This window comes from Salmo salar, chromosome ssa11, assembly GCF_905237065.1.
Source record: "Salmo salar chromosome ssa11, Ssal_v3.1, whole genome shotgun sequence".
In the NCBI taxonomy this organism is placed as follows: Eukaryota; Metazoa; Chordata; class Actinopteri; order Salmoniformes; family Salmonidae; genus Salmo; species Salmo salar.
The window spans coordinates 32,300,815-32,328,735 of NC_059452.1; the positions used below are offsets into that span (position 1 = coordinate 32,300,815).

The following is a 27,921-nucleotide window of genomic DNA, read 5'->3' on the forward strand; positions in this document are numbered from 1 at the left end:
ACCCAACTTATTGTGGGAAGCTTGTGGTAGGCTACCCAAAACGTTTGACCCAAGTTAAACAATGTAAAGTCAATGTTACCAAATACTAATTGAGTCTATGTAAACGTTTGACCCACTGGGAGTGTGATGAAAGAAATAAAAGCTGAAATAAATCACTCTACTATTATTCTGACATTTCATATTCTTAAAATAGTGGCAAGATTAAGTGTCAGGAATTGTGAAAAACTGAGTTTAAATGATTTTGGCTAAGGTGTATGTAAACTTCCGACTTCAACTGTAGCTGCTCTACTCAAAAAAATAGATATACTTTTTGCACAGTAGGCCTGTTTATCATGGTCCATCAAATCTTATCAGTGACAGACGCCGAAGGCGAAGACTGTTTGAGACTGTGGGCTTTCCGTCCCAGATGACCATCTCTTCTGCCATTCCATTTCTACGTTGACACATTCAGAGCTAGCCGAGCTAGCTAGGCAGCAACAGTTCAACTAGGCAGAGGTAAAACAGGGTGTGTTTCACACAAATGGCTCAACATTTACAATGAAGAAAAATAAATCACCTATATCTTGACGACCACTGCGTGCTCAATGACGGTCTGCCGCGGTCTCTGCGATTGACATGGATTCTTGTGATAAGGTGAAGACGGATTTTCTCTGCGAAGTAAAGACGGACCCGATTATGTCTGGTAACAGGGCACAACTAGCTTTAGTTAGCTAATGGGAAGATGAAGCTAGCTAGCTAGGCCCAAAACGTATCTGCAGGTAATAATGTCCCTTTAATGTTTTAGAAGTGCCAGTGATTTTACCCGATGTTTGATTATTGTCAGTGATTTGTCATCTAACTAGATCGCTGCGCGTACTAGGCACGCGTGTAAGTAAAGACAAGCGAACTGGCTAACTAGCCTTAGCTAAGCAGCTTTCATACGCTTGTCATTTTAGATGGACAATATCACATCTCATCTGTTCTCCCTGATTTGCTGATCTATGTACTAGATGTTTTAATTGAGGCTAACTATATTGAGTATCTAACTAAACTAGTTACAGCACCGATACTGTCACAATGTGTTGACATTAGTGACAGTTCATGTCAACAAATCGGTTGACATGAACTGACTTAGCTATCTGGGGAACTTTGATGTTTGACACACCGGTAAATAACTAGCTAGATAGTTATTATAATACGGACCAGGGTAAGTTAACTAGCTAGGTAGTGAACAGTTACCTGAAACTTCCAGTCTGCAGTGAGTGTGTGGTAGATTGTTGACAACTAACTAGCCAGCTGATTCGCTCTGGAGGAATGTCCGGTTCTTTTGCATTTTAATCACAGTCCAGTGAGTGACTCCTGCTGCGCATAGAGTAACTTAACTATGATGCAAATTAGCTACTCTATTATGTGGTCTGACTTACTGTAAGTGCCCATTTTAAAATGTCATGTTTTTCACTAGGCTTAGTTCCATGACAGTATATGGCACCATAGTTTAGGCCACAGAAAGCTGCCGTCTAGTATACTGCAGGATATTGTTTTCAGCTGGCTATTTATTGAACTGAGTTGTTGGATAAGGGCTTGACAGTAAGCATTTCACGGTAAGGTCTACACCTGTTGTCATCGGCGCGTGTGACAAATAAAATGTGATTTGATTTGGATGAAGCCCTCCTGTGTCACAATCAGATGCCACATAGGCTGAGTTTTGGCCCACAGTGATGTGATGATGGTGCATGGGTGATTCAAGGACCCAAGATGGTTTCATGCTTGTGACTTTAATATATTTTTCTAATGTAGTGTACATGCACATTTAACAGTATTACTTCCGTCCCTCTCCTCGCCCCAACCTGGGCTTGAACCAGGGACCCTCTGCACACATCAACAACTGACACCCCACGAAGCATCGTTACCCATCGCGCCACAAAAGCCGCAGCCCTTGCAGAGCAAGGGGAACAACTACTTCAGGTCTCAGAGCGAGTGACGTCACCCTATTGAAACGCTATTAGCGCACACCACCGCTAACTAACTAGCCATTTCACATCGGTTACACACACACTCGAGCTCGCTCATCCACCCACCGCTCTCTATTGCTCCCTCTCTTGCCCCCTCCCATTTAACAACAGTAAAAGAACAATACAACTTCTCTCTTTCCAGCTGAGAATGTTAGAAGACAATGAATCAGAGACAAAAGCTTGAATGGACAAAGGGTTTGATGGTTGATGGCCCAGTAGTCCCACCCAGTTTTGCCAGGCCAGTGCTGCCCTGTTTTTTTCACCACACATCTGGAGCCGAGCTCCACTTATAGGAGCAATTAGGGTTAAGTACCTTGCTCTAGGGCACATCGATAGATTTTTCACCTAATCGGCTCGGGATTCGAACCAGCAAACTTTCAGGGTGACTGGCCTTACCATCCAACCGCTAGGCTACCTGCTAATGCATCTTCCATAATCGCTGCTTTTCTCTCTCTTCCTCTCTCTAACACGCATACACACACACGCCAACCTGCAGCCTTTTCCACAATCGCTGCTATTCTCACTCACATCCCAGGCGCTAATCAATCAATCACATACAACTCAGTCTGAACAAACAACCTACACCTTCACACCAGCGGAATGGAGAATGGCACACAGAGCTAAAGAACCCAGACCTGGACACAGCCAGGGACTCCCTGTCCGAGTCTCCCCCAGCCAGGGCACACATATTGGGAGGTTTGGAGTCTCTTTTCCCTGGTGGACTAGGGCTGGAGCCCTATAGCAACTGACTCTGTTGTAGCTAGTTGTGTAATTGGCTTATCCTGGTTGGGCCACCGTCCTCACTCCTCACCTGATCCTCTCAGGCCTAATCCTGTAACTGTCTCCCCTGTCACCTATAGCCAGGCCTACCTCCTGTAACGCCACCTATAGCTAGCCAGGCCTACCTCCTGTAACGCCACCTATAGCTAGCCAGGCCTACCTCCTGTAACGCCACCTATAGCTAGCCAGGCCCCACCTTTAACGTCACCTATAGCTAGCCAGGCCTACCTCCTGTAACGTCACCTATAGCTAGCCAGGCCTACCTCCTGTAACGTCACCTATAGCTAGCCAGGCCTACCTCCTGTAACGCCACCTATAGCTAGCCAGGCCTACTTCCTGTAACATCCCTCGTACAAAGTAACCAACCCCCTCACCCTGCCCCTCACCTGAAGTTTAAATTGACCAACCTCTCCTCTATCAGCATCCTTGTCATCTAAAGTAACACAACCAACCCCTCTGTTTTGTGTAACTAACCTCACCTGATTATCTGAAGTAACCAGCTCTCTTTAGAGTAGGCCTAACCATCAAACCTCATATGTCTCTTTAGAGTAGGCCTAACCATCAAACCTCATATGTCTCTTTAGAGTAGGCCTAACCATCAAACCTCATATGTCTCTTTAGAGTAGGCCTAACCATCAAACCTCATATGTCTCTTTAGAGTAGACCTAACCATCAAACCTCATATGTCTCTTTAGAGTAGGCCTAACCATCAAACCTCATATGTCTCTTTAGAGTAGGCCTAACCATCAAACCTCATATGTCTCTTTAGAGTAGGCCTAACCATCAAACCTCATATGTCTCTTTAGAGTAGGCCTAACCATCAAACCTCATATGAAACAAAGCATGGTTCATTTAAAATGTCACATTTTCACTAGGCTTAGTTCCATGACAGTATATGGCACCATAGTTTAGGCCACAGAAGGCTGCAGTCCAGTATACTGCAGGGTATTGTTTTCCGCTGGCTACGTCACCCCTAGCGCTCTGTGTTGACCAGTCAGGACCCCTGGATCTATCAGATGTCAGCCCACTGCCCACGGACAGTACAGTAGCACTGGGAAACAATGGCGGTGTGTGTGGTGTGTGTTCACTGCTGTACTGATGCTGGATTCATACATTCCGACCCTGGCTGGGAGAATGGAGTGTCTTTGTGTCGTGAACTCGTGTCAACTCTCCCTCTTCCTCTCCTCCTCTCAGAATGAAAGGGGGGGGGTGAGGTTGAGCTGCCCGCCCCAGTGATAGGTCTGGACTCCATCTCAAATGGTACCCTATTGGGCTCTGGTCAAAACTAGTGCACTATGAAGGGAATAGGGTGCCATTTGGGACTCAAGCAGCAAGTCCTGATGTGTTAGCTGGGCAGGAAGGCCTGTGATTCAGTCAACATGATGTCAATGGTCAGTTTTGATAAGAGGTGAACCTAGATAAACAGTCCAATGGTCATGACTTAGTAGTCAGACCCATTTCAGTGTTTCCATATCAGTGTTTAAAATCCCCTGAAGCAGCATTCATCAGGACTACAAACAAACACAAATTAATTCAATTGATAGCAAAATGTGATTTGGTCGGGGCAACAGAGCAGGGTGGGGGGGTGAGGAGAGGGAACAGTGGGGAGGGGTTGTAGAGAGTCTGTGTTTCTTCAGTTTCACCCAGAACCCACCCAGGCCCACCCATCCATCCAGACAGACTAGTAAAAGCTCATTGAGAGTGCTTTGACTACATTCCTTTAAGACACTGAGCTGCTTGACCGTTGTAAATATTTCCCAGCTATGACCCAGGCTGTCACCCTGTTGCTGTCCCATCTAGTGGCCTACAGTATCTTTCCACTCCTCCAATCCACTGATCATACCAATACTAGAGCAGTAGGCTGCATCTCATCTGACCTATCCAAACCCTGGAGGACATTGTTTGAAACAATGGATAATTGTCATCCTTTGTATTTTATTTTCAGAGAGGTAGGCCTCTGTTGACTTGACATGGTACTGTGGTTTGTGATGTGTAGGCTAGCTGTACAGGTATGTTTGGCACATACTTTGTGACGCACATTTTATGATGGATATTTTATGACCTGTATTTTTTTTACATTTCATCACAGCCCTCCTCTCCTCCACACACCCACGCACACCACACACACACACACACATACATACCACACACACATGCATACCACACACACCACACACGCATACCACAAATCACCACCTCCTCTGTCCCTGTTGCATGATGGCAATAGAGGTAGGCCCACAGAATGAAATAGAACAATTGAATGAAAGGATCTTTATGGGTAGGCCGGGTCCTAGTTGACGTTGTCTTTAGAGACCTTATGTAACACATAGTTAGCTACTAGTGTAATCTCTCTGGGAGGAATGAGCAGCTAAATATAGCTGGCCCATAAAGTCCTCCTGAAGATGCTGGGTGACTGAGTCATTACTACCCCGGCTCTGCTGGTTGCTCTCTGCTGGCTCTGAGGTGAAGTTTCCCCTAGGTACAGATCTAGGATCAGCTTCCCCTCCCCCTCCCCCTCCCCCAATCCTAACCTAAACCTATAATGGGGGAAATGCAAAACTAACTCAAGATCAGCATCTAAGGGGCAACTTCAGGGCCAGACTTGGACCAGGCAGGGCCATAGGAAAGGAATGTCTCGGGACAGAATGCTGATGGTAGGAGTGCTACCTAGCGTTTAATGTTAGTGGTAGCTGGTAAGGAGAGGGGATCATTGCATGAAGGGGGCAAAAGATGTTTACCAATGAAGCATAACAGTTCCAAGGCATTCCCTAAAAATGCTGTATTGTGTTGGCCTAACTTAATAGGAAGGGTTAGGCTAAAACCACAGGTATTGGATTGTGTGTTCTAAGGCCCTCAGTCAGTCAGTCATGTTCTCTGAGTACAAGGAAACAGTACTCTGCTCTCCACACCACTCTGATCTGATCAGTGTCAGACCAACCAGGAAGTGTTTCTATTGCACCAGGTTACATGTTGCTGTGTCTGTCTGCTACACTCACATGTCCCCTGATCACACTGCTCTAAGGTCAACACTTTGTTAGGCTTTCATCGTCTGTGACCAAATTGGCACCCTGTTCCCTATATAAGGAAGTAGCCTTGTCCACATTAAAACAGCCCATAGCACAGGAGCCTATCGCCTGGTTCGTTAGGCAGCTTGATGTACTGTAGGTAGCCTAGTGGTTAGAGCGTTGGGCCAGTAACCAGCAGGTAGCCTAGTGGTTAGAGCGTTGGGCCAGTAACCGGCAGGTAGCCTAGTGGTTAGAGCGTTGGGCCAGAAACCGGCAGGTAGCCTAGTGGTTAGAGCGTTGGGCCAGTAACCGGCAGGTAGCCTAGTGGTTAGAGCGTTGGGCCAGAAACCGGCAGGTAGCCTAGTGGTTAGAGCGTTGGGCCAGTAACCGGCAGGTAGCCTAGTGGTTAGAGCGTTGGGCCAGTAACCGGCAGGTAGCCTAGTGGTTAGAGCGTTGGGCCAGTAACCGAAAGGTTGCTAGATCGAATCCCCGAGCTGACAAGGTAAAAATCTGTCGTTCTGCCCCTGAACAAGGCAGTTAACCCACTGTTCCTAGGCCGTCATTGTAAATAAGAACCAATTCCTAACTGCCTTGCCTAGTTAAACAAAGGGTAAATAAAAAAAAATACCTATGGCCAGGATACTAGTCTATGTGCCCTGGTCAAAAGTAGTTCACTATTGTAATAAGGTGTAATTTCAGAGACCGTCATTGACTCCAACTCTCCATTCTCAGACCCAGTGAAAAGTTGTTTCTCTTGTTGCCAGTTGTTTCATTTGTCGTGAAGGAACCAGTTCTGTTGTTTTGGCTGTGTCGTGGTGATGTTGCCAGATGAAGTCATGAGTTCCGTTAATAATTAGTCTGGCTTCACCCAGCGAGCTACTCCTTAGGTAACATGCCTATTCAGACTTTGTGGTCCAGACATATAGCCTCGGGCCATCAGTCTCTTAATCAGATATCAATGTTTACTACTGACTGACAGCCTACTCTCCAGTCCTGTGTGATTGATCTTAGACCTAAATGTCTATGGATTGTTGATGGATCATTGATGTCACCCATTGGGTTATTCATTTCCTGGAAGACCTCACACAGTGAGTGTGCTGTCGCTACCAACTGATCTTTTTCCTTGTATGTCGATTTATCCCTGATTGACCCACATTCACTGAGTCCTGAACATAACCTAATATGGGTTCACTATAACTGCTCTTATGTGAGAGGTCTATCACTCCTGAGTCTGTCTGGTGTGTTGCGAGGTGATCCTGTCCAGTCAGGTTATGTCCTGTCTTGTCCTCTCCAGTCAGGTTATGTCCTGTCTTGTCTGGTTATGTCCTGTCCAGTCAGGTTATGTCCTGTCCAGTCAGGTTATGTCAGGTCCTGTCCTCTCCTGTCAGGTCCTGTCCTGTCCTGTCAGGTCCTCTCCTCTCCTGTCAGGTCCTGTCCTGTCAGGTCCTCTCCTCTCCTCTCCTGTCAGGTCCAGTCAGGTCCTGTCCTGTCAGGTCCTCTCCTCTCCTGTCAGGTCCAGTCAGGTCCTGTCCTCTCCTGTCCTGTCTGTGACGTCCATGTCTGATTGCCTCTGTCTCTCCTTGCAGGATGTGAAACTGTCAGCCGAAGTGGAGCCGTTTATCCCACAAAAGAAAGGTCTGGAAGGAGCGCTGGTCACCATGAGCCTGTCTGGTGGAGGAGAAGGAGGAGGGGGGGTAGAGCCCACCCCTATCCCCAGCTACCTCATCACCTGCTACCCTTTTGTCCAGGAGAACCAACCCAACAGGTAGGTACATCACCCTACACACTGTATAATGCACCCTACATCTTATAGTCCCTAAATCATGCAGCCTACACACTAAGGGCAGGTTTCCTGGACACAGATTAAGCCTAGTCCTGGATTAAAAACCATATTCAATGGGGAATTTTTGAGCACATGCCTTTTCATTCAAAACTAGGCTTAATCTGTGTCTGGTAAACTGACCCTAAGAGCCTGAGGTGCGACTGTCACTGATATAATGAATCTGTATTAGGAACTACCCTGCCTCTGTCCCTGAGCCGCTGACAGTTAGCCTAGCATTAGCTCGGGAAGAATCTCTATGGAGTCCAGGAATCTGTATTAAACTACCCTGCCTCTGTCCCTGAGCCGCTGACAGTTAGCCTAGCATTAGCTCGGAAAGAATCTCTATGGAGTCCAGGAATCTGTATTAGGAACTACCCTGCCTCTGTCCCTGAGCCGCTGACAGTTAGCCTAGCATTAGCTCGGGAAGAATCTCTATGGAGTCCAGGAATCTGTATTAGGAACTACCCTGCCTCTGTCCCTGAGCCGCTGACAGTTAGCCTAGCATTAGCTCGGAAAGAATCTCTATGGAGTCCAGGAATATTCGTGTTTCTGGCACTCCTCCAGGAATGTGCCTGTGCCTTGTCAGTGGGAAAGCTGATGGGGTCTTCCTTCTGATTCACCTAAGGAAACCCCCATAAACAGTGTGAGTGTTACACAGCTAGGCTGTGAATGATCAGTTACCACCCTGGGATGTGATCAGGGCATAAAAATATACCCGGCACTCCCATTTATTTTTTTACCAGCCAAAATATTTTTTTCTGTACATGCATATAAAAACACACCAAAAACAGATGACCATGCTTTGTAACGTTTCTAAAACAAGAAATGTGATATATTGCTCAATTTCATTTTTTTGTGACAGGATTTTTTTTTAACCAAAATATCATTGACAAATTGTGGAGCTGGCCCTTTAAGAGCGGGAGGTTACCTTGGTGTGTGAGATTTGGGATCTGACTCTTTGCTATCAGTTGAAGCAACAGACTCAAACTAACGTTGATAAACTACTGAACTTGTGAGCAAAACAATGTAAATAGCCAAGAAACACGAGGACAAGGTCTCACTTTGTAGACGTTTGTGGAAATTAGACCAACTTTTATGCCTGTGCACAGTGCCTCCAAAAATGTATCTATCAGCATTTCACTCAGTGCGCACAGCTGCGCCAGATGGGATATACAGTTGAAGTCAGAAGTTTACATACACCTTAGCCAAATACATTTAAACTCAGTTTTTCACAATTCCTGACATTTAATCCTAGTAAAAATTCCCTGTCTTAGGTCAGTTAGGATCATCACTTTATTTTAAGAATGTGAAATATCAGAATAATAGTAGAGATAATGATTTATTTCAGCTTTTATTTCTTTCATCACATTCCCAGTGGGTCAGAAGTTTACATACACTCAAGTATTTGGTATCATTGCCTTTAAATTGTTTAACTAAGGTCAAACGTTTTGGGTAGCCTACCACAAGCTTCCCACAATAAGTGGGGTGAATTTGGGCCATTCCTCCTGACAGAGCTGGTGTAACTGAGTCAGGTTTGTAGGCCTTGCTCGCACACGCCTTTTAAGTTCTGCCCACACATTTTCTATAGGATTAAGGTCAGGGCTTTGTGATGGCCGCTCCAATACCTTGACTTTGTTGTCCTGAAGCCATTTTACCACAACTTTGGAAGTATGCTTGGGGTCATTGTCCATTTGGAAGACCCATTTGCGACCAAGCTTTAACTTCCTGACTGATGTCTTGAGATGTTGCTTCAATATATCCACATAATTTTACTCCCTCATGATGCCATCTATTTTGTGAAGTGCACCAGTCCCTCCTGCAGCAAAGCACCCCCACAACATGATGCTGCCACTCCCGTGCTTCACGGTTGGGATGGTGTTCTTCGGCTTGCAAGCGTCCCCCTTTTTCCTCCAAACATACCGATGGTCATTATGGCCAAGCAGCTCTATGGTTGTTTCATCAGACCAGAAGACATTTCTCCAAAAAGTACGATCTTTGTCTCCATGTGCAGTTGCCTACCGTAGTCTGGCTTTTTTATGGCGGTTTTGGAGCAGTGGCAGCTTCCTTGCTGAGCGGCCTTTCAGGTTATGTCGACATAGGACTCGTTTTACTGTGGATATAGTAACTTTTGTACCTGTTTCCTCCAGCATCTTCACAAGGTCCTTTGCTGTTGTTCTGGGATTGATTTGCACGTTTCGCACCAAATTACGTTCATCTCTAGGAAACAGAACGCGTCTCCTTCCTGAGCGGTATGATGGCTGCGTGGTCCCATGGTGTTTATACTTGCGTACTATTGTTTGTACAGATGAACGTGGTACCTTCAGGTGTTTGGAAAATGCTCCCAAGAATGAACCAGACTTGTGGAGGTCTACAATTTTCTTTTTGAGGTCTTGGCTGATTTCTTTTGATTTTCCCATGATGTCAAGCAAAGAGGCACTGAGTTTGAAGGTAGGCCTTGAAATACATCCACAGGTACACCTCCAATTGACTCAAATTATGTCAATTAGCCTATCAGAAGCTTCTAAAGCCATGACATCATTTTCTAGAATTCTCCAAGCTGTTTAAAGGCACAGTCAACTTAGTGTATGTAAACTTCTGACCCACTGGAATTGTGATAGTGAATTTTAAGTGAAATAATCTGTCTGTAAACAATTGTTAGAAAAATGACTTGTGTTATGCACAAAGTAGATGACCTAACCAACTTGCCAAAACTATAGTTTGTTAACAACAAATTTGTGGAGTGTTTGAAAAACGAGTTTTAATGACTCCAACCTAAGTGTATGTAAACTTCTCACTTCTCATTTCTTTGTGGAATTAGCAGCTGTGAAACAAAATAGTTGAAGTACTATGAAAACAGATACTGCAACATTTTCTGAACACTAACTCACATGTGCTCATACTTGATTTTTGACTTTTTATTCAGGAATGTAATGCTCACACTGTAGAGTCCTGCACATTGACCACCTGTCAATGGGCTTGGTGAAATAGACATGTTTACCTGCAGGTGTCGGTGTTCATTTTATGCCCTGGATGTGAGAGCTGTAGACCTGTGTCTGTGTCCTGTGTGTCTCTTTGTCAGGGGTGATCTGCCTCATGCTGTTTCTTCATTTCCTTCCTGTCTGTTTTGAATAGCAGGAAGTGGTCTGCGCTCTAGACCGCTGGCTGTGAAAATGTCAGCTGGATCCTCATCAGCCAGTGCCACACACACACACACACACACACACACACACACACACACACACACACACACAGTCAGCTCTACACTGATATCAGCAGTGTAACAAGCTTTGTCTTAGTTTGACACCGTTCTCCCTGGCCTCCTACGGGTATATTAGTCCTAATATGTTGCAGTATATTCATACAATCATCACTACACCAATCATTTCTTCTCTCCCTCCCCTCTACAGACAACAGCACCCCATGTATAGCGGAGGAGGGGACCTGCGCTGGCAGCAGCCCAACCCCACCCCAGGTGGTCCGTACCTAGCTTACCCCATCCTGTCCTCCCCCCAGCCTCCAGTCTCCAACGACTACACCTACTACCAGATCATGCCTGCCCCTTGCCCCCCCATGATGGGCTTTTACCAGGTAGGTAGCTGAAATGTTACGGGGTTAGAGGCAGACCAGTAGTCAGAAGGTTGCTAGTTCAAATCCTGGGCGAGGAGATAGAACAGGGAGGTGAATTAGCAACCCGGAGGGCTGCTGGTGTCAGATCCCAGGTACTATTCATCGTCAATGTGCCGTTTCGCTTGGTAGGTAGTGGAGTGTGTGTTGTCTTTGGTTTTTGGGAGAAGAGGTTTACAAGACTAGTAGCCTGAAGAAATGGTTAGGAGAACAGAAGAAGTGGAGGATAAATGTTCATTGTCACAGGTACTATTCACTGTCAATGTGCCCTTTAGCATGGAAGGTAGTGGAGTGTGTGTGAATGTTTGTTACAGCTGGAAAATACAATTGTTCTGTTCTTCTACCAGCCCTTCCCAGGAACGTACGCCGGGCCCCTGCAGCCTGGCGTGCTAAACCCTGTACCAGCTGACGTCAGCGAGAGACCGGCCCCTCTCGGACAGGCGTTTGGACTAGCTAATCAGAGAGGAGGGAGGGGCATGGTCAGACCTGCCGTTCTACCCAAGGTAAGAGGTTAGAGGTCAAACATGTTATTCTGCTGGTCTACCCTAATGCAAGGTGCTCAGGTCCATACTTCATTTTACATGATTGATTACATTATCAATTAATACCATCAATTAATTAATACCATTAATTGGCCAGAGTCGTATAACATCAATATACAAAATAATGTTTCATGTTATTATAGTCTATGTTCTATCAGCAACAGCAGGTGGGGTTGTGTCAGCCCCTGAGGGCCAGGAGGCCCCCCATGAGGACTGTAGCTGTCCAGAAGGAGGTGTGTTCCTCAGAGTCAGACGGACGGACCAAGACAGTCCTGCTGGTGGACGCTGCCCAACAGACTGGTACGTATATAGATCAGTAACATGGTAAAACCAGTAACATATGCTAGTACCAATATCAGTAATATTCTAGTACCAGCACCAATACTAGTACATTGTAATACATTCTAGTACTAGTTGAGCCCAGGGTTTGACTCAGGTTTGCATTGCCAAACCCCTGTATTCTGGTCTAAAGTATGTCCACATATGAATGACGGGCCTAACTCTTCTCTAACTTCTGTAAAGGGTTGTGTACTGACTGTATGTACCTGACTGTGGTCTAAGCCTTCATTACAGTATAAAGGCTTTACATAATGAAACATAATGAAACTACACAGTCAACCACAGAGTATTGATAGATTGATCTGTGATATCTGTCTGCCTGTAGACTTCCCAGGGGACAGTGCGTGTGGTCGTGGTGCGTCGGAACGGGAGCAGGCCAGCCCCCTGCTGTGGAAGAACCTTCCCCGGAGAAGGCGGGCCTCGCACCCTGCCGAGAGCTCCAGCGAGGCGGACATCGACAGCGACAGCGGATACTGCAGCCCCAAACACAACCAGCAGGCCCCGGGGGCTACGCTACACACTGCCCACGCTGTTATAGCTCCTACGGTAGGCCCTAACTCTAACCCGGTGGTAGACCCAACACTATACTGCTGTTTAGTACTGTGGTCTCCAACACAACCAGCAGGCCCCGGGGGCTACGCTACACACTGCCCACGCTGCTATAGTTCCTACGGTAGGCCCTAACTCTAACCCGGTGGTAGACCCAACACTATACTGCTGTTTAGTACTGTGGTCTCCAACACAACCAGCAGGCCCCGGGGCTCCAGAACACTCTACCACAGCTCCTACGATGGTAGGCCCTATCCCTTACCCTAACTCTATAGTACTGTAGCCTCAAACACAAGGTAACCCTGACCCCAGACCTAGCTATAACCTAACCTTCACCTACCTGACTGAAGTGAAATATCTGACATGCTTCTCCCATCTCTCTTTCTCCATCTCTCTGTCTCTGTGTCCCTCTCTCTCTGTCTCTGTGTCTCTCTCTCTGTCTCTCTCTCTGTCTCTGTGTCTCTCTGTCTCCATCTCTCTTTCTCCATCTCTGTCTCTGTCTCTGTGTCACTCTCTCTCTGTCTCTGTGTCTCTCTCTCTGTCTCTGTGTCCCTCTCTCTCTGTCTCTGTGTCTCTCTCTCTGTCTCTCTCTCTGTCTCTGTGTCTCTCTGTCTCCATCTCTCTTTCTCCATCTCTGTCTCTGTCTCTGTGTCACTCTCTCTCTCTCTCTCTCTGTCTCTCTCTCTGTCTCTGTGTCTCTCTCTCTGTCTCTCTCTCTGTCTCTGTGTCTCTCTGTCTCCATCTCTCTTTCTCCATCTCTGTCTCTGTCTCTGTCACTCTCTCTCTGTGTCACTCTCTCTGTGTCTCTCTCTCTGTCTCTCTCTCTGTCTCTGTGTCTCTCTCTCTGTCTCTCTCTGTGTCTCTCTGTCTCCATCTCTCTTTCTCCATCTCTGTCTCCATCTCCGTCTCTGTCTCTGTCTCCATCTCTCTCTCTGTCTCATCTCTTTCTCCATCTCTCTTTCTCCATCTCTCTGTCTCCATCTCTGTCTCTGTGTCTCTCTCTCTGTCTCCATCTCTGTCTCTGTGTCTCTCTCTCTGTCTCCATCTCTGTCTCTGTCTCTGTGTCTCTGTCTCTTTCTCCATCGCTGTCTCTCTGTCTCCATCGCTGTCTCTCTTTCTCCATCTCTGTCTCTCTGTCTCTGTGTCTCTCTGTCTCCATCTCTGTCTCTGTGTCTCTGTCTCTTTCTCCATCTCTGTCTCTGTCTCCATCGCTGTCTCTCTTTCTCCATCTCTGTCTCTGTGTCTCTCTGTCTCCATCTCTGTCTCTGTCTCTGTGTCTCTGTCTCTTTCTCCATCTCTGTCTCTGTGTCTTTCTGTCTCTCTGTCTCCATCTGTCTCTCTCTGTGTCTCTGTGTCTCTGCAGGGAGTGGATGCAGGTGTAATGACAGGTAGGCTTTGTTTTTATGATTCATCATTTGATTTCTGATAAGAGATGATTACATTGCCTTTCCCCTTGGCTGTGTCCTGTATTACCTTTGTGTATTTGTCTCTCTCTCTCTGTGTGTGTAGCGGTAAGCTGGGTGAATGTAGCGTCTCAGGCCTCTCAGAGGCCGTGGTCAGACAACAGGACCACCCCGTTCCAACGGACAGGGAAGACCCCTGATCAGAGGAACTACTCGCAGGTACAATGGGCCTCACCTGAGGTAATCCGGACCTCACCTGGGCAATTGTAATTAAATCTTTGACTGACCCTCTCACCCCCAATTTCTTTCTCTCCCCCCCAGCATGACTTCCATGCAGGGTACTCAGGGGGGCGTGTCTGTTCTAACCCCACCCCCGCAGACAGCAGCTGTGGTCTGCAGCAGAGACGGCTGCAGCCCGGACTGGGCCCTGGGACGGGGCTTGCTCCTGAGCCCCTCTACTTTGAGGTGGGAGATATCTACATGAAATTCTGTATTTGACAATATGCATTTCAGTTGGAATCAAATCCTTACTTGAGATACAACTGTCATGTAAATCCTGTATCTGCATTAATAGGAGATTTCAGTTCTTCATGTATCTGTTTGTTTCCATCTTGGTCACTGTGTATTAGGAGTTAGTGAGGCTGTAGATGTAGAAAAGTGTAGGTATTGTGTGAACTAGTCCTCAGTCAGTGTGTAATGGTATGTTAGAGCTGTAAGTTAGGTGTTTGGTAAATTCTAAAGTCTGTTTCAGGATGAGGATGAGTTTCCAGAGCTGGTCTCAGGAGGGCCACAGAAGAACATCAAACCAGACTCCAACCCTTCCCAGAACCAACACCAGACCAAACTAACCAAGAACCTGGTGAGAGACCGGCTAATCTCTCCTTCCTTCCTTTCTTGAGAATTTCACTTGTTTTTTTTGTTGTTGTTTTTTTTGCACCAAAATGAGTAGAACGGTTGACCAGAAAAACAATCTATCCCAGTAGTAACTCCTCCTCCTCCTCCTCCTCCTCCTCCTCCCCTCCTCCTCCTCCCTCCTCCTCCTCCTCCTCCTCCTCTCTCCTCCCCCTCCTCCTCCTCCTCCTCCTCCTCCTCCCTCCTCCTCTCTCCTCCTCCTCCCTCCTCCTCCTCCTCTCTCCTCCTCCTCCTCCTCCTCCCCCTCCTCCTCCTCCTCCTCCTCCTCCTCTCTCCAGCTGGATAACCTTCCAGAGAACTCTCCCATCAACATCGTCCAGACCCCCATCCCCATCACCACCTCCGTCCCCAAGAGGGCCAAGAGTCAGAGGAAGAAGGCCCTGGCCGCTGCCCTGGCCACAGCACAGGAGTACTCTGAGATCAGCATGGAGCAGAGGAAACTACAGGTACCAGCATGCACTCTGTTAGCTTTCTAGGAAACTACAGGTACCAACATACAATATCTTAGCTAGCTAGGAAACTACAGATACCAGCATACACTGTCAGCTAGGAAATTACAGTTAGCTAACCACAGATAACTACAAGCACCAGCAAGCACTCTGTTAGCTTTTCACAGAAAACTACAGATGCCAACATGCTCTGTCAGCTAGACATAGCGCAGGACGATAATGGAAAAGGTTTGCTAGTTGTATTGTACTACTATGAGTGTGCTGAGCCAGTGTTGCTGTTCCCTGTAGGAAGCACTGACCAAAGCAGCAGGGAAGAAGAGTAAGACTCCAGTCCAGTTGGACCTGGGAGACATGTTGGCTGCTCTGGAGAAACAACAGCAGGCCATGAGGGCTAGACAAATAAACAATACTAAACCACTGTCCTTCACAGGTACACACTGCACACACACTCACACACACTGCACCCCACTCACACACACTCACACACACTGCACCCCACACACACACACTGCACCCCACACACACACACACACTCACACACACTGCACCCCACACACACACACTGCACCCCACACACACACACACTGCACCCACACACACACACACACACACACTGCAGCCCACACACACACACACACACACACTGCACCCCCACACACACACACACACACACTGCACCCCACATGCACCCACACACACACACACACACACTGCACCCACACACACACACTGCACCCACACACACACACACACACACACACACACACACACACACACACACTGCACCCCCACACACACACACACACTGCACCCCACACACACACACACTGCACCCACACACGCACACTGCACCCCACACACACACACACACTCACACACACTGCACCCCACACACACACACTGCACCCCACACACACACACACTGCACCACACACACACACACACACACACACTGCAGCCCACACACACACACACACACACACACTACACACACACACACACACACACACTGCACCCCACATGCACCCCACATGCACCCACACACACACACACTGCACCACACACACACACACACACACACACACACACACTGCACCCCCCACACACACACACACACTGCACCCACACACACACACACACTGCACCCACACACACATCTCACACACACACACACACACACACACACACACACACGCACTCACACACACACACACTGCACACACACACACACACACACACACACACTGCACCCCACACACACACTGCACACACTGCACACACACACTGCACCCACACACACACACACACCACACACACACACACACACACACACACACACACCACACACACACACACACACACACACACACACACACACACACACACACACACTGCACCCCCACACACACACACACACTGCACCCCACACACACACACACTGCACCCACACACACATCTCACACACACACACACACACACACACACACACACACTGCACCCACACACGCACTCACACACACACACACTGCACACACACACACACACACTGCACCCCCACACACACACTGCACACACTGCACACACACACTGCACCCACACACACACACTGCACCCACCCCCACACACACACACTGCACACACACACACACACACACACTGCACCCCACACACACACACACACACACACACACTGCACCGCACTCCACACTGCACCGCACACACACACACACACACACACACACACACACACACACACACACACACACACACACTACACACACACACACACACACTGCACACACACACACACACACACACACTGCACCCCCCACACACACACACTGCACCCACACACACACACACACTGCACCCCCACACACACACACACACACACACTGCACCCCCCCACACACACACACACACTGCACCCACACACACACACACTGCACCGCACATCTAACCACACTGTCACTCACCCTTTCTCTCTCGCTCTCTCTGACTGCCCTCTCTCTCTCTGACTGCCCTCTCTCTCTCTGACTGCCCTCTCTCTCTCTGACTGCCCTCTCTCTCTGACTGCCCTCTCTCTCTGACTGCCCTCTCTCTCTCTGACTGCCCTCTCTCTCTCTGACTGCCCTCTCTCTCTCTGACTGCCCTCTCTCTCTGACTGCCCTCTCTCTCTGACTGCCCTCTCTCTCTGACTGCCCTCTCTCTCTCTGACTGCCCTCTCTCTCTCTGACTGCCCTCTCTCTCTCTGACTGCCCTCTCTCTCTCTGACTGCCCTCTCTCTCTCTGACTGCCCTCTCTCTCTCTGACTGCCCTCTCTCTCTCTGACTGCCCTCTCTCTCTCTGACTGCCCTCTCTCTCTCTGACTGCCCTCTCTCTCTCTGACTGCCCTCTCTCTCTCTGACTGCCCTCTCTCTCTCTCTGACTGCCCTCTCTCTCTCTCTGACTGCCCTCTCTCTCTCTCTCTGACTGCCCTCTCTCTCTCTCTGACTGCCCTCTCTCTCTCTGACTGCCCTCTCTCTCTCTCTGACTGCCCTCTCTCTCTCTCTGACTGCCCTCTCTCTCTCTCTGACTGCCCTCTCTCTCTCTCTGACTGCCCTCTCTCTCTCTCTGACTGCCCTCTCTCTCTCTCTGACTGCCCTCTCTCTCTCTCTGACTGCCCTCTCTCTCTCTGACTGCCCTCTCTCTCTCTCTGACTGCCCTCTCTCTCTCTCTGACTGCCCTCTCTCTCTCTCTCTGACTGCCCTCTCTCTCTCTCTCTCTGACTGCCCTCTCTCTCTCTCTCTCTGACTGCCCTCTCTCTCTCTCTCTCTGACTGCCCTCTCTCTCTCTCTCTCTGACTGCCCTCTCTCTCTCTCTCTGACTGCCCTCTCTCTCTCTCTCTCTCTGACTGCCCTCTCTCTCTCTCTCTCTCTGACTGCCCTCTCTCTCTCTCTGACTGCTCTCTCTCTCTCTCTGACTGCCCTCTCTCTCTCTCTCTCTGACTGCCCTCTCTCTCTCTCTGACTGCCCTCTTCTCTCTCTGACTGCCCTCTCTCTCTCTCTGACTGCCCTCTCTCTCTCTGACTGCCCTCTCTCTCTCTCTCTGACTGCCCTCTCTCTCTCTCTCTGACTGCCCTCTCTCTCTCTCTCTGACTGCCCTCTCTCTCTCTCTCTGACTGCCCTCTCTCTCTCTCTCTCTGACTGCCCTCTCTCTCTCTCTCTCTGACTGCCCTCTCTCTCTCTCTCTGACTGCCCTCTCTCTCTCTCTCTGACTGCCCTCTCTCTCTCTCTCTGACTGCCCTCTCTCTCTCTCTCTGACTGCCCTCTCTCTCTCTCTGACTGCCCTCTCTCTGATTGCCCTCTCTCTGTCGCTCTCTCTCTCTCTCTGACTGCCCTTTCTCTCTCTCTCTCTCTCTCTCTCTCTCTCTCTCTGACTGCCCTTTCTCTCTCTCTCTCTCTGACTGCCCTTTCTCTCTCTCTCTCTCTCTCTCTGACTGCCCTTTCTCTCTCTCTCTCTCTCTCACTGCCCTTTCTCTCTCTCTCTCTCTCTCTGCCCTCTCTCTCTGACTGCCCTTTCTCTCTTTCTCTCTCTCTCTGACTGCCCTTTCTCTCTCTCTCTGACTGCCCTTTCTCTCTCTCTCTGACTGCCCTCTCTCTCTCTGACTGCCCTCTCTCTCTCTGCCTCTCTCTCTCTCTCTCTCTCTCTCTCTCTCTCTCTCTCTCTCTCTCTCTCTCTCTCTCTCTCTCTCTCACTGCCCTCTCTCTCTCTCTCTCACTGCCCTTTCTCTCTCTCTCTCTCACTGCCCTTTCTCTCTCTCTCTCTCTCTCTGACTGCCCTTTCTCCCTCTCTCTCTCTCTCTCTGCCCTCTCTCTCTGACTGCCCTTTCTCTCTTTCTCTCTCTCTCTGACTGCCCTTTCTCTCTCTCTCTGACTGCCCTCTCTCTCTCTGACTGCCCTCTCTCTCGCTCTCTCTGACTCCTCTCTCTCTCGCTCTGACTGCCCTCTCTCTCTCTCTCTCTCCAGTGGGTACAGCAGCCCCGTTCCATGGTTCAGGGCCAGGTGCCAGGCCAGGAGCAGGGTCAGGTATAGTATCAATGTTGAAGGCCCAGCAGGCCCACTCTGCCCCCCTCAACATGCTGGACTCCAGTGCTCCACGCCTGAAGAGAGGGAAGGAGAGAGAGATCCCTAAAGTCAAACGACCCACCGCCCTGAAGAAGGTGAGAGGATAGATCCCATTGTGTGTCTGAGGGGGAAGGTGTTTGTTGGTCTAACCAGTCTCTGTTCTCTCTGTGTAGATCATTCTGAAGGAGCGTGAGGGGAAGAGGGGGAAGGGGTGTGTGGATCAGATTGCTGCCAGCCAGGAAGAACAGGGAGAAGAGGAGCTTCACTTCACTGATGACCTCACACGGGAACCTGCCTCTCAGGAGGGTAGGTACAGTGTCAGGGGTCAGAGAGAGGAGGAGCTCCACTTCACTGATGACCTCACACGGGAACCTGCCTCTCAGGAGGATAGGTACAGGGTCAGGGGTCAGAGAGAGGAGGAGCTACACTTCACTGATGACCTCACACGGGAACCTGCCTCTCAGGAGGGTAGGTACGGGGTCAGAGAGAGGAGGAGCTACACTTCACTGATGACCTCACACGGGAACCTGCCTCTCAGGAGGGTAGGTACAGGGTCAGGGGTCAGAGAGAGGAGGAGCTCCACTTTACTGATGACCTCACATGGGACCTTGGCAGAGTTTGCTCATTTGAGACCGTTCCCTGGGTCTTAAAGTGAATTCTTGCAAATCTAATGGTCCTACTGATCTGTGTGTGTGTGACGTGGTGTTGTCTAATATACCCCCCTGTGATATTCTGCTCTGTCTGTTTCCTGTAGAGAACGGTCTGAGCGTGCCCAGTGATGACGCATCCCTGTCCCCGGCCAGTCAGAACTCTCCGTACAGCATCACGCCTGTTTCCCAGGGTTCCCCTGGCTCCTCCGGCATCGGCAGCCCCATGGCCTCTAACGCCATCACCAAGATACACAGCCGCCGCTTCAGAGAGTGAGTCTCTCTCTCACATACATACATACACACACACACACACACACACACACACACACACACACACACACACACACACACACACTGAAATTGCTTGGTACTGAGAATCCTAGTGGTTCAAATGTCACAAACTCATTTGGTGGGTTAGCAACACAGAAGCATTTAGTAACATAAATATCTATCCGCCCAATGGGTGTTTAGAGCAGGGCTCTACAATAAGGACTTGTACATACAGACACTGCTTTGTTTCTTAATGTCTTGGACTGTAGACCCTTTGTCTCAGCCCAGCCCTTAAGCACTGTGTCAGACATCCTACGACCTCTCTATGCCTCTCCTCTCTTCCTCCCACCATATCACACCATATCTACACCAGTGTTTCCCCCCCAGTCCTCCAGTACCCCCAACAGTACACGTTGTTGTAGTCCGGACAAACTCACCTGATTCAACTCATTGAGGAGATGATGATGATGATGATGATTAGTTGAATCAGGTGTTTGTCTGGTGCTACAACAAAACTCTGTGCTGTTGGGGGGACTGGAGTTGGGAACTACTGAACTACACAGTGGTGTGTATGTGTGTGTGTTTTTATAATATTGGTCGGTGTATGCATGTGAGTGTTTTCTAATATTGTTGTGTGTGTGTGTTCCTCTTAGGGTTGGGCCGATATATGATTAAATCTAATATTTGACATTGACAAGACTGTACTCTAATTGAAATGTACAAATCAAAACTGTGCATTTTTAAGCCTAAATTAATGAACTAAGCCTTATTTTTTTTTGCCATACTACGATTATTTAATGATAATGTGATTAATATCATAAATAAGATTTTAAAAAATTGCACAGTCTGGAATGATGTAGTGGCCGTCATTAACGGCGCAAAACGATTATTTAGGATATCGCAATATTTGGAGTAGCATATCGTTGAAGAGGCCTCCCCAAATGTTACCTAACCCTAGTCCCTCTCTCTATCACTGTCTCCAAGTACTGTAACCTGGTGTTGAATAAGGAGATGATAATGCAAGTATTAGGAAATGCTTGTTCTTCTAGTTCCGACAGTGCAGTAATATCTAACAAGTAATCTAACAATTCCACAACAACTACCTTATACACACAAATCTAAATAAAGTTATGGAATAAGAATATATACATATAAATATATGGATGAGGGATGACCGAGCGGCATAGGCAAGATGCAGTAGATGGTTTAAAATACATTATATAAACTCAGCAAAAAAATAAATGTCCTCTCACTGTCAACTGCGTTTATTTTCAGCAAACTTAACATGTTGAATCTTGTTATGTTCATGCAAATATTTACACAACTGAGACATAAACTGAACAAGTTCCACAGACATGTGACTAACAGAAATTGAATAATGTTTCCCCGAACAAAGGGGGGGCCTTAATAAATCAAAAGTAACAGTCAGTATCTGGTGTGGTCACCAGCTGCATTAAGTACTGCAGTGCATCTCCTCCTCATGGACTGCACCAGATTTGCCAGTTCTTGCTGTGAGATGTTACCCCACTCTCCCACCAAGGCACCTGCAAGTTCCCGGACATTTCTGGGGGGAATGGCCCTCACCCTCCGATCCAACAGGTCCCAGACTTGCTCAATGGGATTGAGATCCGGGCTCTTCACTGGCCATGGCAGAACACTGACATTCCTGTCCTGCAGGAAATCACACACAGAACGAGCAGTATGGCTGGTGGCATTGTCATGCTGGAGGGTCATGTCAGGATGAGCCTGCAGGAAGGGTACCACATCAGGGTATGTCTTCCCTGTAACGCACAGCGTTGAGATTGCCTGCAATGACAACAAGCTCAGTCCGATGATGCTGTGACACACCGGCCCAGACCCTGACGGACCCTCCACCTCCAAATCGATCCCGCTCCAGAGTACAGGCCTCGGTGTAACGCTCATTCCTTCGACGATAAACCCGAATCCGACCATCACCCCTGGTGAGACAAAACCGCGACCCGTCAGTGACGAGCACTTTTTGCCAGTCCTGTCTGGTCCAGCGACAGTGGGTTTGTACCCGTAGGCGACGTTGCTGACAGTGATGTCTGGTGAGGACCTTCCTTACAACAGGCCTACAAGCCCTCAGTCCAGCCTCTCTCAGCCTATTGCGGACAGTCTGAGCACTGATGGAGGGATTGTGTGTTCCTGGTGTAACTCGGGCAGTTGTTGTTGCCATCCTGTACCTGTCCCGCAGGTGTGATGTGCAGGTGCAGGTGTTGTTACACGTGGTCTGCCACTGCGAGGACGATCAGCTGTCCATCCTGTCTCCCTGTAGCACCGTCTTAGGCGTCTCACAGTACAGACATTGTAATTTATTGCCCTGGCCACAGCTGCAGTCCTCATGCCTCCTTGCAGCATGCCTAAGGCACGTTCACGCAGATGAGCAGGGACCCTGAGCATCTTTCTTTTGGTGTTTTTCAGAGTCAGTAGAAAGGCCTCTTTAGTCCTAAGTTTTCATAACTGTGACCTTAATTGCCTACCGTCTGTAAGCTGTTAGTGTCTTAACGACCGTTCCACAGGTGCATGTTCATTAATTGTTTATGGTTCATTGAACAAGCATGGGAAACAGTGTTTAAACCTTTACAATGAAGATCTGTGAAGTTACTTGGATTTGTACAAATTATCTTTGAAAGACAGGGTCCTGGAAAAGGGTTGTTTCTTTGTTTGCTGAGTTTACATATGAGATGAGTATATAAGATATGTAAACATTATTAAAGTGACTATCTGTATGTAGGCAGCAGCCTCTGTGTTAGTGACGGCTGTTTAACAGTCTGATGTATGTTTTAATATTACTGTCTCTGTTGAATAAGGAGATAGATGAATGTGTTTTATCTTGTGTGTGTTTGATATTAGTGTGTGTTTCTCTCTGTCTCCAGGTACTGTAACCAGGTGTTGAATAAGGAGATAGATGAGAGTGTGACGATGCTGCTGCAGGAACTGGTCCGGTTTCAGGAGAGGGTTTATCAGAAGGACCCCAGCAAAGCCAAGACCAAACGCAGACTGGTCATGGGCCTTAGAGAGGTCACCAAACACATGAAGCTCCACAAGATCAAGTGTGTCCTCATCTCACCCAACTGTGAGAAGATCCAGGCCAAAGGTCAGGGGTCATTCTGGTCATTAATCCTGGGTTATGTTTTTGAAAAGGAGTGAACCACGGAGTGTACTACTCAACCAGGTCCAATAAGAAAACGGGGTTTTGTTTTTGCGGTTGCTAAGCATTTAGCTAGTGTGCCTAACTGAACATGACCCTGATCTTGGGGTGTGGGGTTCCAAATGCATGCTAAGTTTATGAATATTTCAAATATTCATCCCCAGTCGCCATTTAAGTGTCCACCAGAGGGCAGCAGCATATTGATGTGCTCAGCACAGGCTGCATCAAATCTTCTACATAACTAGTGACTGTGTTGTCTATTGCAGGGGGTCTAGATGAGGCTCTGTACAACGTCATAGCCATGGCCAGAGAACAGGAGATCCCGTTTGTGTTTGCTCTGGGTAGGAAGGCTCTGGGACGCTGTGTCAACAAACTGGTGCCGGTCAGTGTGGTGGGCGTCTTCAACTTCTCTGGAGCAGAGGTAAGACATTGAACACAACCTGTCTGCGTGTTTATAACGCCTGTTAATACTGTAAGTTGGTGTGGTTTGTTTGACAGAAAAAAGCAAATGGAAGTGTGTAAAGTCTTGATGTTATGTCTTTCTCTCTCTCTTTCCCCTCTCCCCGTCCTCCACCCCTCCCTCTCCACCCTCCTCTAGGGTCTGTTTAACCGGTTAGTGTCTCTGACGGAGGATGCTCGTAAGTCCTACAAGGACATGGTGTCAGCGCTGGAGCAGGAGCAGGCTGAGGAGGCGCTGAAGAACGTCAAGAAGGTCACCCACCACATGGGCCACTCCAGGAACCCCTCCGCTGCTTCTGCCATCTCCTTCTGCTCCGTCATCTCTGAACCCATCTCTGAGGTCAACGAGAAGGAGTACGGTAAGATCCCCACCTTTAACCCTGACTCTGACCCATCTCTGAGATCATAGAGGTCTCTCTCTTTACATGTGAATATAATCTGAAATGTCTCTCCTCAGAGACAAACTGGAGGAGTATGGTGGAGTCGTCAGATGGGCTGGAGCCTGTGGAGGCTAAACCCAGCCATCCTGCTGCTTCCTCTGGGTTCCAGAGAGACAACCAGCCCCCCTCCACCACCACCAACCGCAGCCCTTACTCCACTACCCTCCAGCTCAGAGCAGCTGTCCCTGCTCCAGGCTCAGGCCCGGGGGAGAGAGAGGAGGGCCGTTCAGACGACCGGTTGGAGCTGGCCTCCCAGCAGAGCACGGAGACAGGCAGTTTGGATGGGAGCTGCAGGGACCTCCTCAACTCCTCCATCACCTCCACCACCTCCACCCTGGTCCCCGGTATGCTGGAGGAGGCAGAGGAAGAGGAGGAAGAGGAGGAAGAGTACACACCAGAACCCATCTCTGTGGAGGTGCCTGCGGTCATCAGCCGTATTGAGTCCTGGGTGTCTAAGACACTGGAGAACCTTCAGCTGGGGAAGAGCCAGGACAGCACAGAGGAGGAGGAGGAGGAGGAGGAAGAGGAGGAGGAGGGAGTGCAGAGTGAGGAGGAAGAGGAGTTGGATTCTGCTGATGTCACAGAGACTGGGCTGGAGAGGATGGAGAAGATGGAGGCCAATAATATCACTGGCTGATTTAGACCTCATTCATCCCTCTCTTTCCCTCTTTCTCTTTTTTGTTTCTCGCTAAGTTCAGTCTGTGTACACTCCATCACTTGTCTTCCTCGCTCCCCCCCTCACACCTGTTCCCCTAACCTGCACTCTTTCACCTCTATCACACACTCTCACCCCCCCTCTCTCTCACAGTTGAACCAGCAACTCTCCTCTCCTCTCTGTCTGTAACTTTGGACTTCAGACAGTATCTCAGGAATCAGACCACACACACACACACACACACACACACACACACACACACACACACACAAGATACGCAGTCACACACACAGACCAACCTTCAAACTACAGACAGCAGTATCTCTCCTGGTCTCTCTGATGGATAGACTGCTCTGTTCCTCTCATCCTCTCACTGATGTGGACCTGAAACAACTGCCTCACCTACACTGGTCTGGTCGGTCTGGCATCGACTGGTCTGGTCTGGCTAAGGGAAGCCCTGGTTCCCTTCCCACCACTCCAGGTTTCCCCAGGATAGGAAGAGGCTGTGAGGAGAGGCTTCCCCTCTGTCTGCCTGTATGACGCAGAGCCATGGAGATGATACAACTGTCAGTGAGACTGCTGACTATAAAGACTTAACTAGAAGAGAAGTCTCCCTCCTTTCAGAGAGCCACCCTCCCTCTGTCATCCCTGGGTTATTCATAGTGAAGGTCTGCTGGTTCAGTCCAAGCAGAAGGTTGCTGAGAGTTTACAGCTGGAAGTGTGTGTGTCTCCGTCCCATCATCAAAAGACTTATGTTACATCGTTGTCATCCTTCCCATGTTTATTACCTTCATCTGCCTCCTCATATGTTCCCCCACTGTGTTGCTACAGCTTTATCTCAATACAATACAACTTCATTCTGTTCTGACCTGTCGGCCTTGTTTATTCCCCCACTGTCGTCATAACATGCTCTGGGAGGGAGGAGCTTGCATAGGATACTTATTGGTTGGTTGCTTGTGTATTTGTTTTCTATTGGCTTTAGGACTACCTGCAACCTGAGGTTAGTTTACTCCCATCACCTGGGCTGTGTTGTTCAGATAGAAAATCTTATTGTGTAGAACAGCCATGCCTCTCTGACATGTAGAGGAATCACATCAGGTCTATTCATGGTGGTTCTATCTGCAGCATCACCCTGATTGGATACACAGGCTGTCTCCCAAAACCAATCTAAAACCTTGTTAGGGTTACAAAATTCCCATCTTTTCCAGGAATCCCGGTTGGAAGGTTCCCAGAATCTGTTGGGAATAAGCAGAAAATATGTAATCCTCCAACCTTGGAAATTCCGGAAAGTTGCTGTAATTTACAAACCTACACAATGTTTTTCTGACATTGGTCAACCATCACAGTAATCATGTATTATTTTCAGTGGGTGTGATTTAAAGGGACATGTCACCACTTTTTAACCTCAGTCATTATCTCCAGGACCAAACCAATGTCTACTAATGTGAAAATGGCATGTTAAAAAGTAATGGCGTGTCCCTTGAAAACATGAATGACATGTCACATGACATACTAACAGTAACTGAAACTAGAACAAATGTATGATGTACATAACCTGTACAGCTGTTTCTGAGACTCTTTTAACCTGTAATATTGATGATAATATTGACAAGTGTTAATCTGTTTGGGGTTGTTTTCTGAGTGGATAGTTTTTTTGTTGTTGTTGCTAGCTGACTTCTGTGTTTTACTATAGCCCTCTGGTTTCATTTGGTTTAGGTCCCAGTCCATTGACCGGTGTTGGCGTGTGTGTGTGTGTGTGTGTGTTTGTTGGGGTGGACAGGTAAATGTACTGTAACTAGCTATTATCAGAGACTATTTGGGTTTGAAGCTGACAGGTAGTCCAACCTGACCCAGGACATGTGACTCACTGGTAACACAGGGGTCAAAGGGGGGGAGCCACCACAGGAGCCTCTGAATATTCATGAAGTAATTATCCACCTCACCAGTTAGAACCATGTAAATAACATGTTTGAACTACAGTGTATTAAACACCCCAATCACCTTTTTCTTAAAGCCATTTGATAGAAAATATCTGAATAAGTTGATCATGTAATTTGATGGTAAATGATATAGAAATCAAGTTATGTGTTATTAGATGGAGGAGGAGGCCATGTATAGGAGTGGCATGCTGGGTCATATGCAATATGAAGGAAGGAGGGATGGAGAGGGAGTTGTGTATTAAATAGACACAGTTAGGAGTTGGGTCAATTCATTTTCAATTCAGGAAGTGAATTGAAATTCAACTGACAAAAATGTAATTGAGGAAGAAAAAAAATTCTGTCAATTGAAAACGGACCATGTTTTCTATGAGGATTTTATTCATTAGTTGAATTGAGCCCTTCCCTGATACAGGTGATAACGATGGTGTGTCTAGAACTAAAATGTACTCTGGCTGTGTGCAGGTTTCTCTCTAACTCTCATCAGTGTGTTTTGGAGCCATGACAACCAGTGTGTCCTTTGCACTATGTAAATACCATAATACTTGTAACCACCTTCTGGTAACTCATGTCAAAACAAAATGGTTGAATGAAGTAGCTTTTATTTTCCCAGTGTGTCCCTGGTCTTTCTATGTCTCTCTTTCTGACTGTACAGCACTAGCAACATGTAGAGGCTTTTCTCATAACGTTACTGTTCTTCTCCATCTGGACTGATTAATAATGTCATTAAATTGTTTAAGTAAACTACATACACTCCTGTCTTTTATATTGTCTTGTCTATTTGTTGCATGTAAATATCCTATATGTTTGATAGGG

The 27,921-nt window shown here is 47.9% G+C and overlaps 1 protein-coding gene across 6 annotated transcripts; it reads left to right on the plus strand.

The window, feature by feature from the left end:
- The first annotated feature begins 370 nt into the window (after window positions 1–370).
- On the plus strand, window positions 371–27,852 carry LOC106587693 (selenocysteine insertion sequence-binding protein 2-like). 6 transcript variants are annotated; one of them, XM_045689376.1, is made up of 19 exons: window positions 371–633; window positions 7,363–7,541; window positions 11,006–11,186; window positions 11,570–11,725; window positions 11,908–12,064; window positions 12,429–12,649; window positions 14,016–14,040; window positions 14,162–14,295; window positions 14,377–14,520; window positions 14,807–14,914; window positions 15,246–15,413; window positions 15,705–15,846; window positions 19,424–19,617; window positions 19,696–19,828; window positions 20,277–20,442; window positions 23,340–23,560; window positions 23,881–24,035; window positions 24,213–24,432; window positions 24,531–27,852. In XM_045689376.1, the coding sequence occupies exons 1-19, from the start codon at window positions 616–618 to the stop codon at window positions 25,148–25,150; spliced, it is 3,342 nt and encodes a 1,113-aa protein (XP_045545332.1). In that variant the 5' UTR covers window positions 371–615; the 3' UTR covers window positions 25,151–27,852. The 6 variants fall into 6 exon arrangements, with proteins under 6 accessions (XP_045545332.1, XP_045545329.1, XP_045545334.1 ...); XM_045689373.1 differs by having other exon boundaries at window positions 412–657; XM_045689378.1 differs by having other exon boundaries at window positions 413–758.
- The last annotated feature ends 69 nt before the right edge of the window (window positions 27,853–27,921 follow it).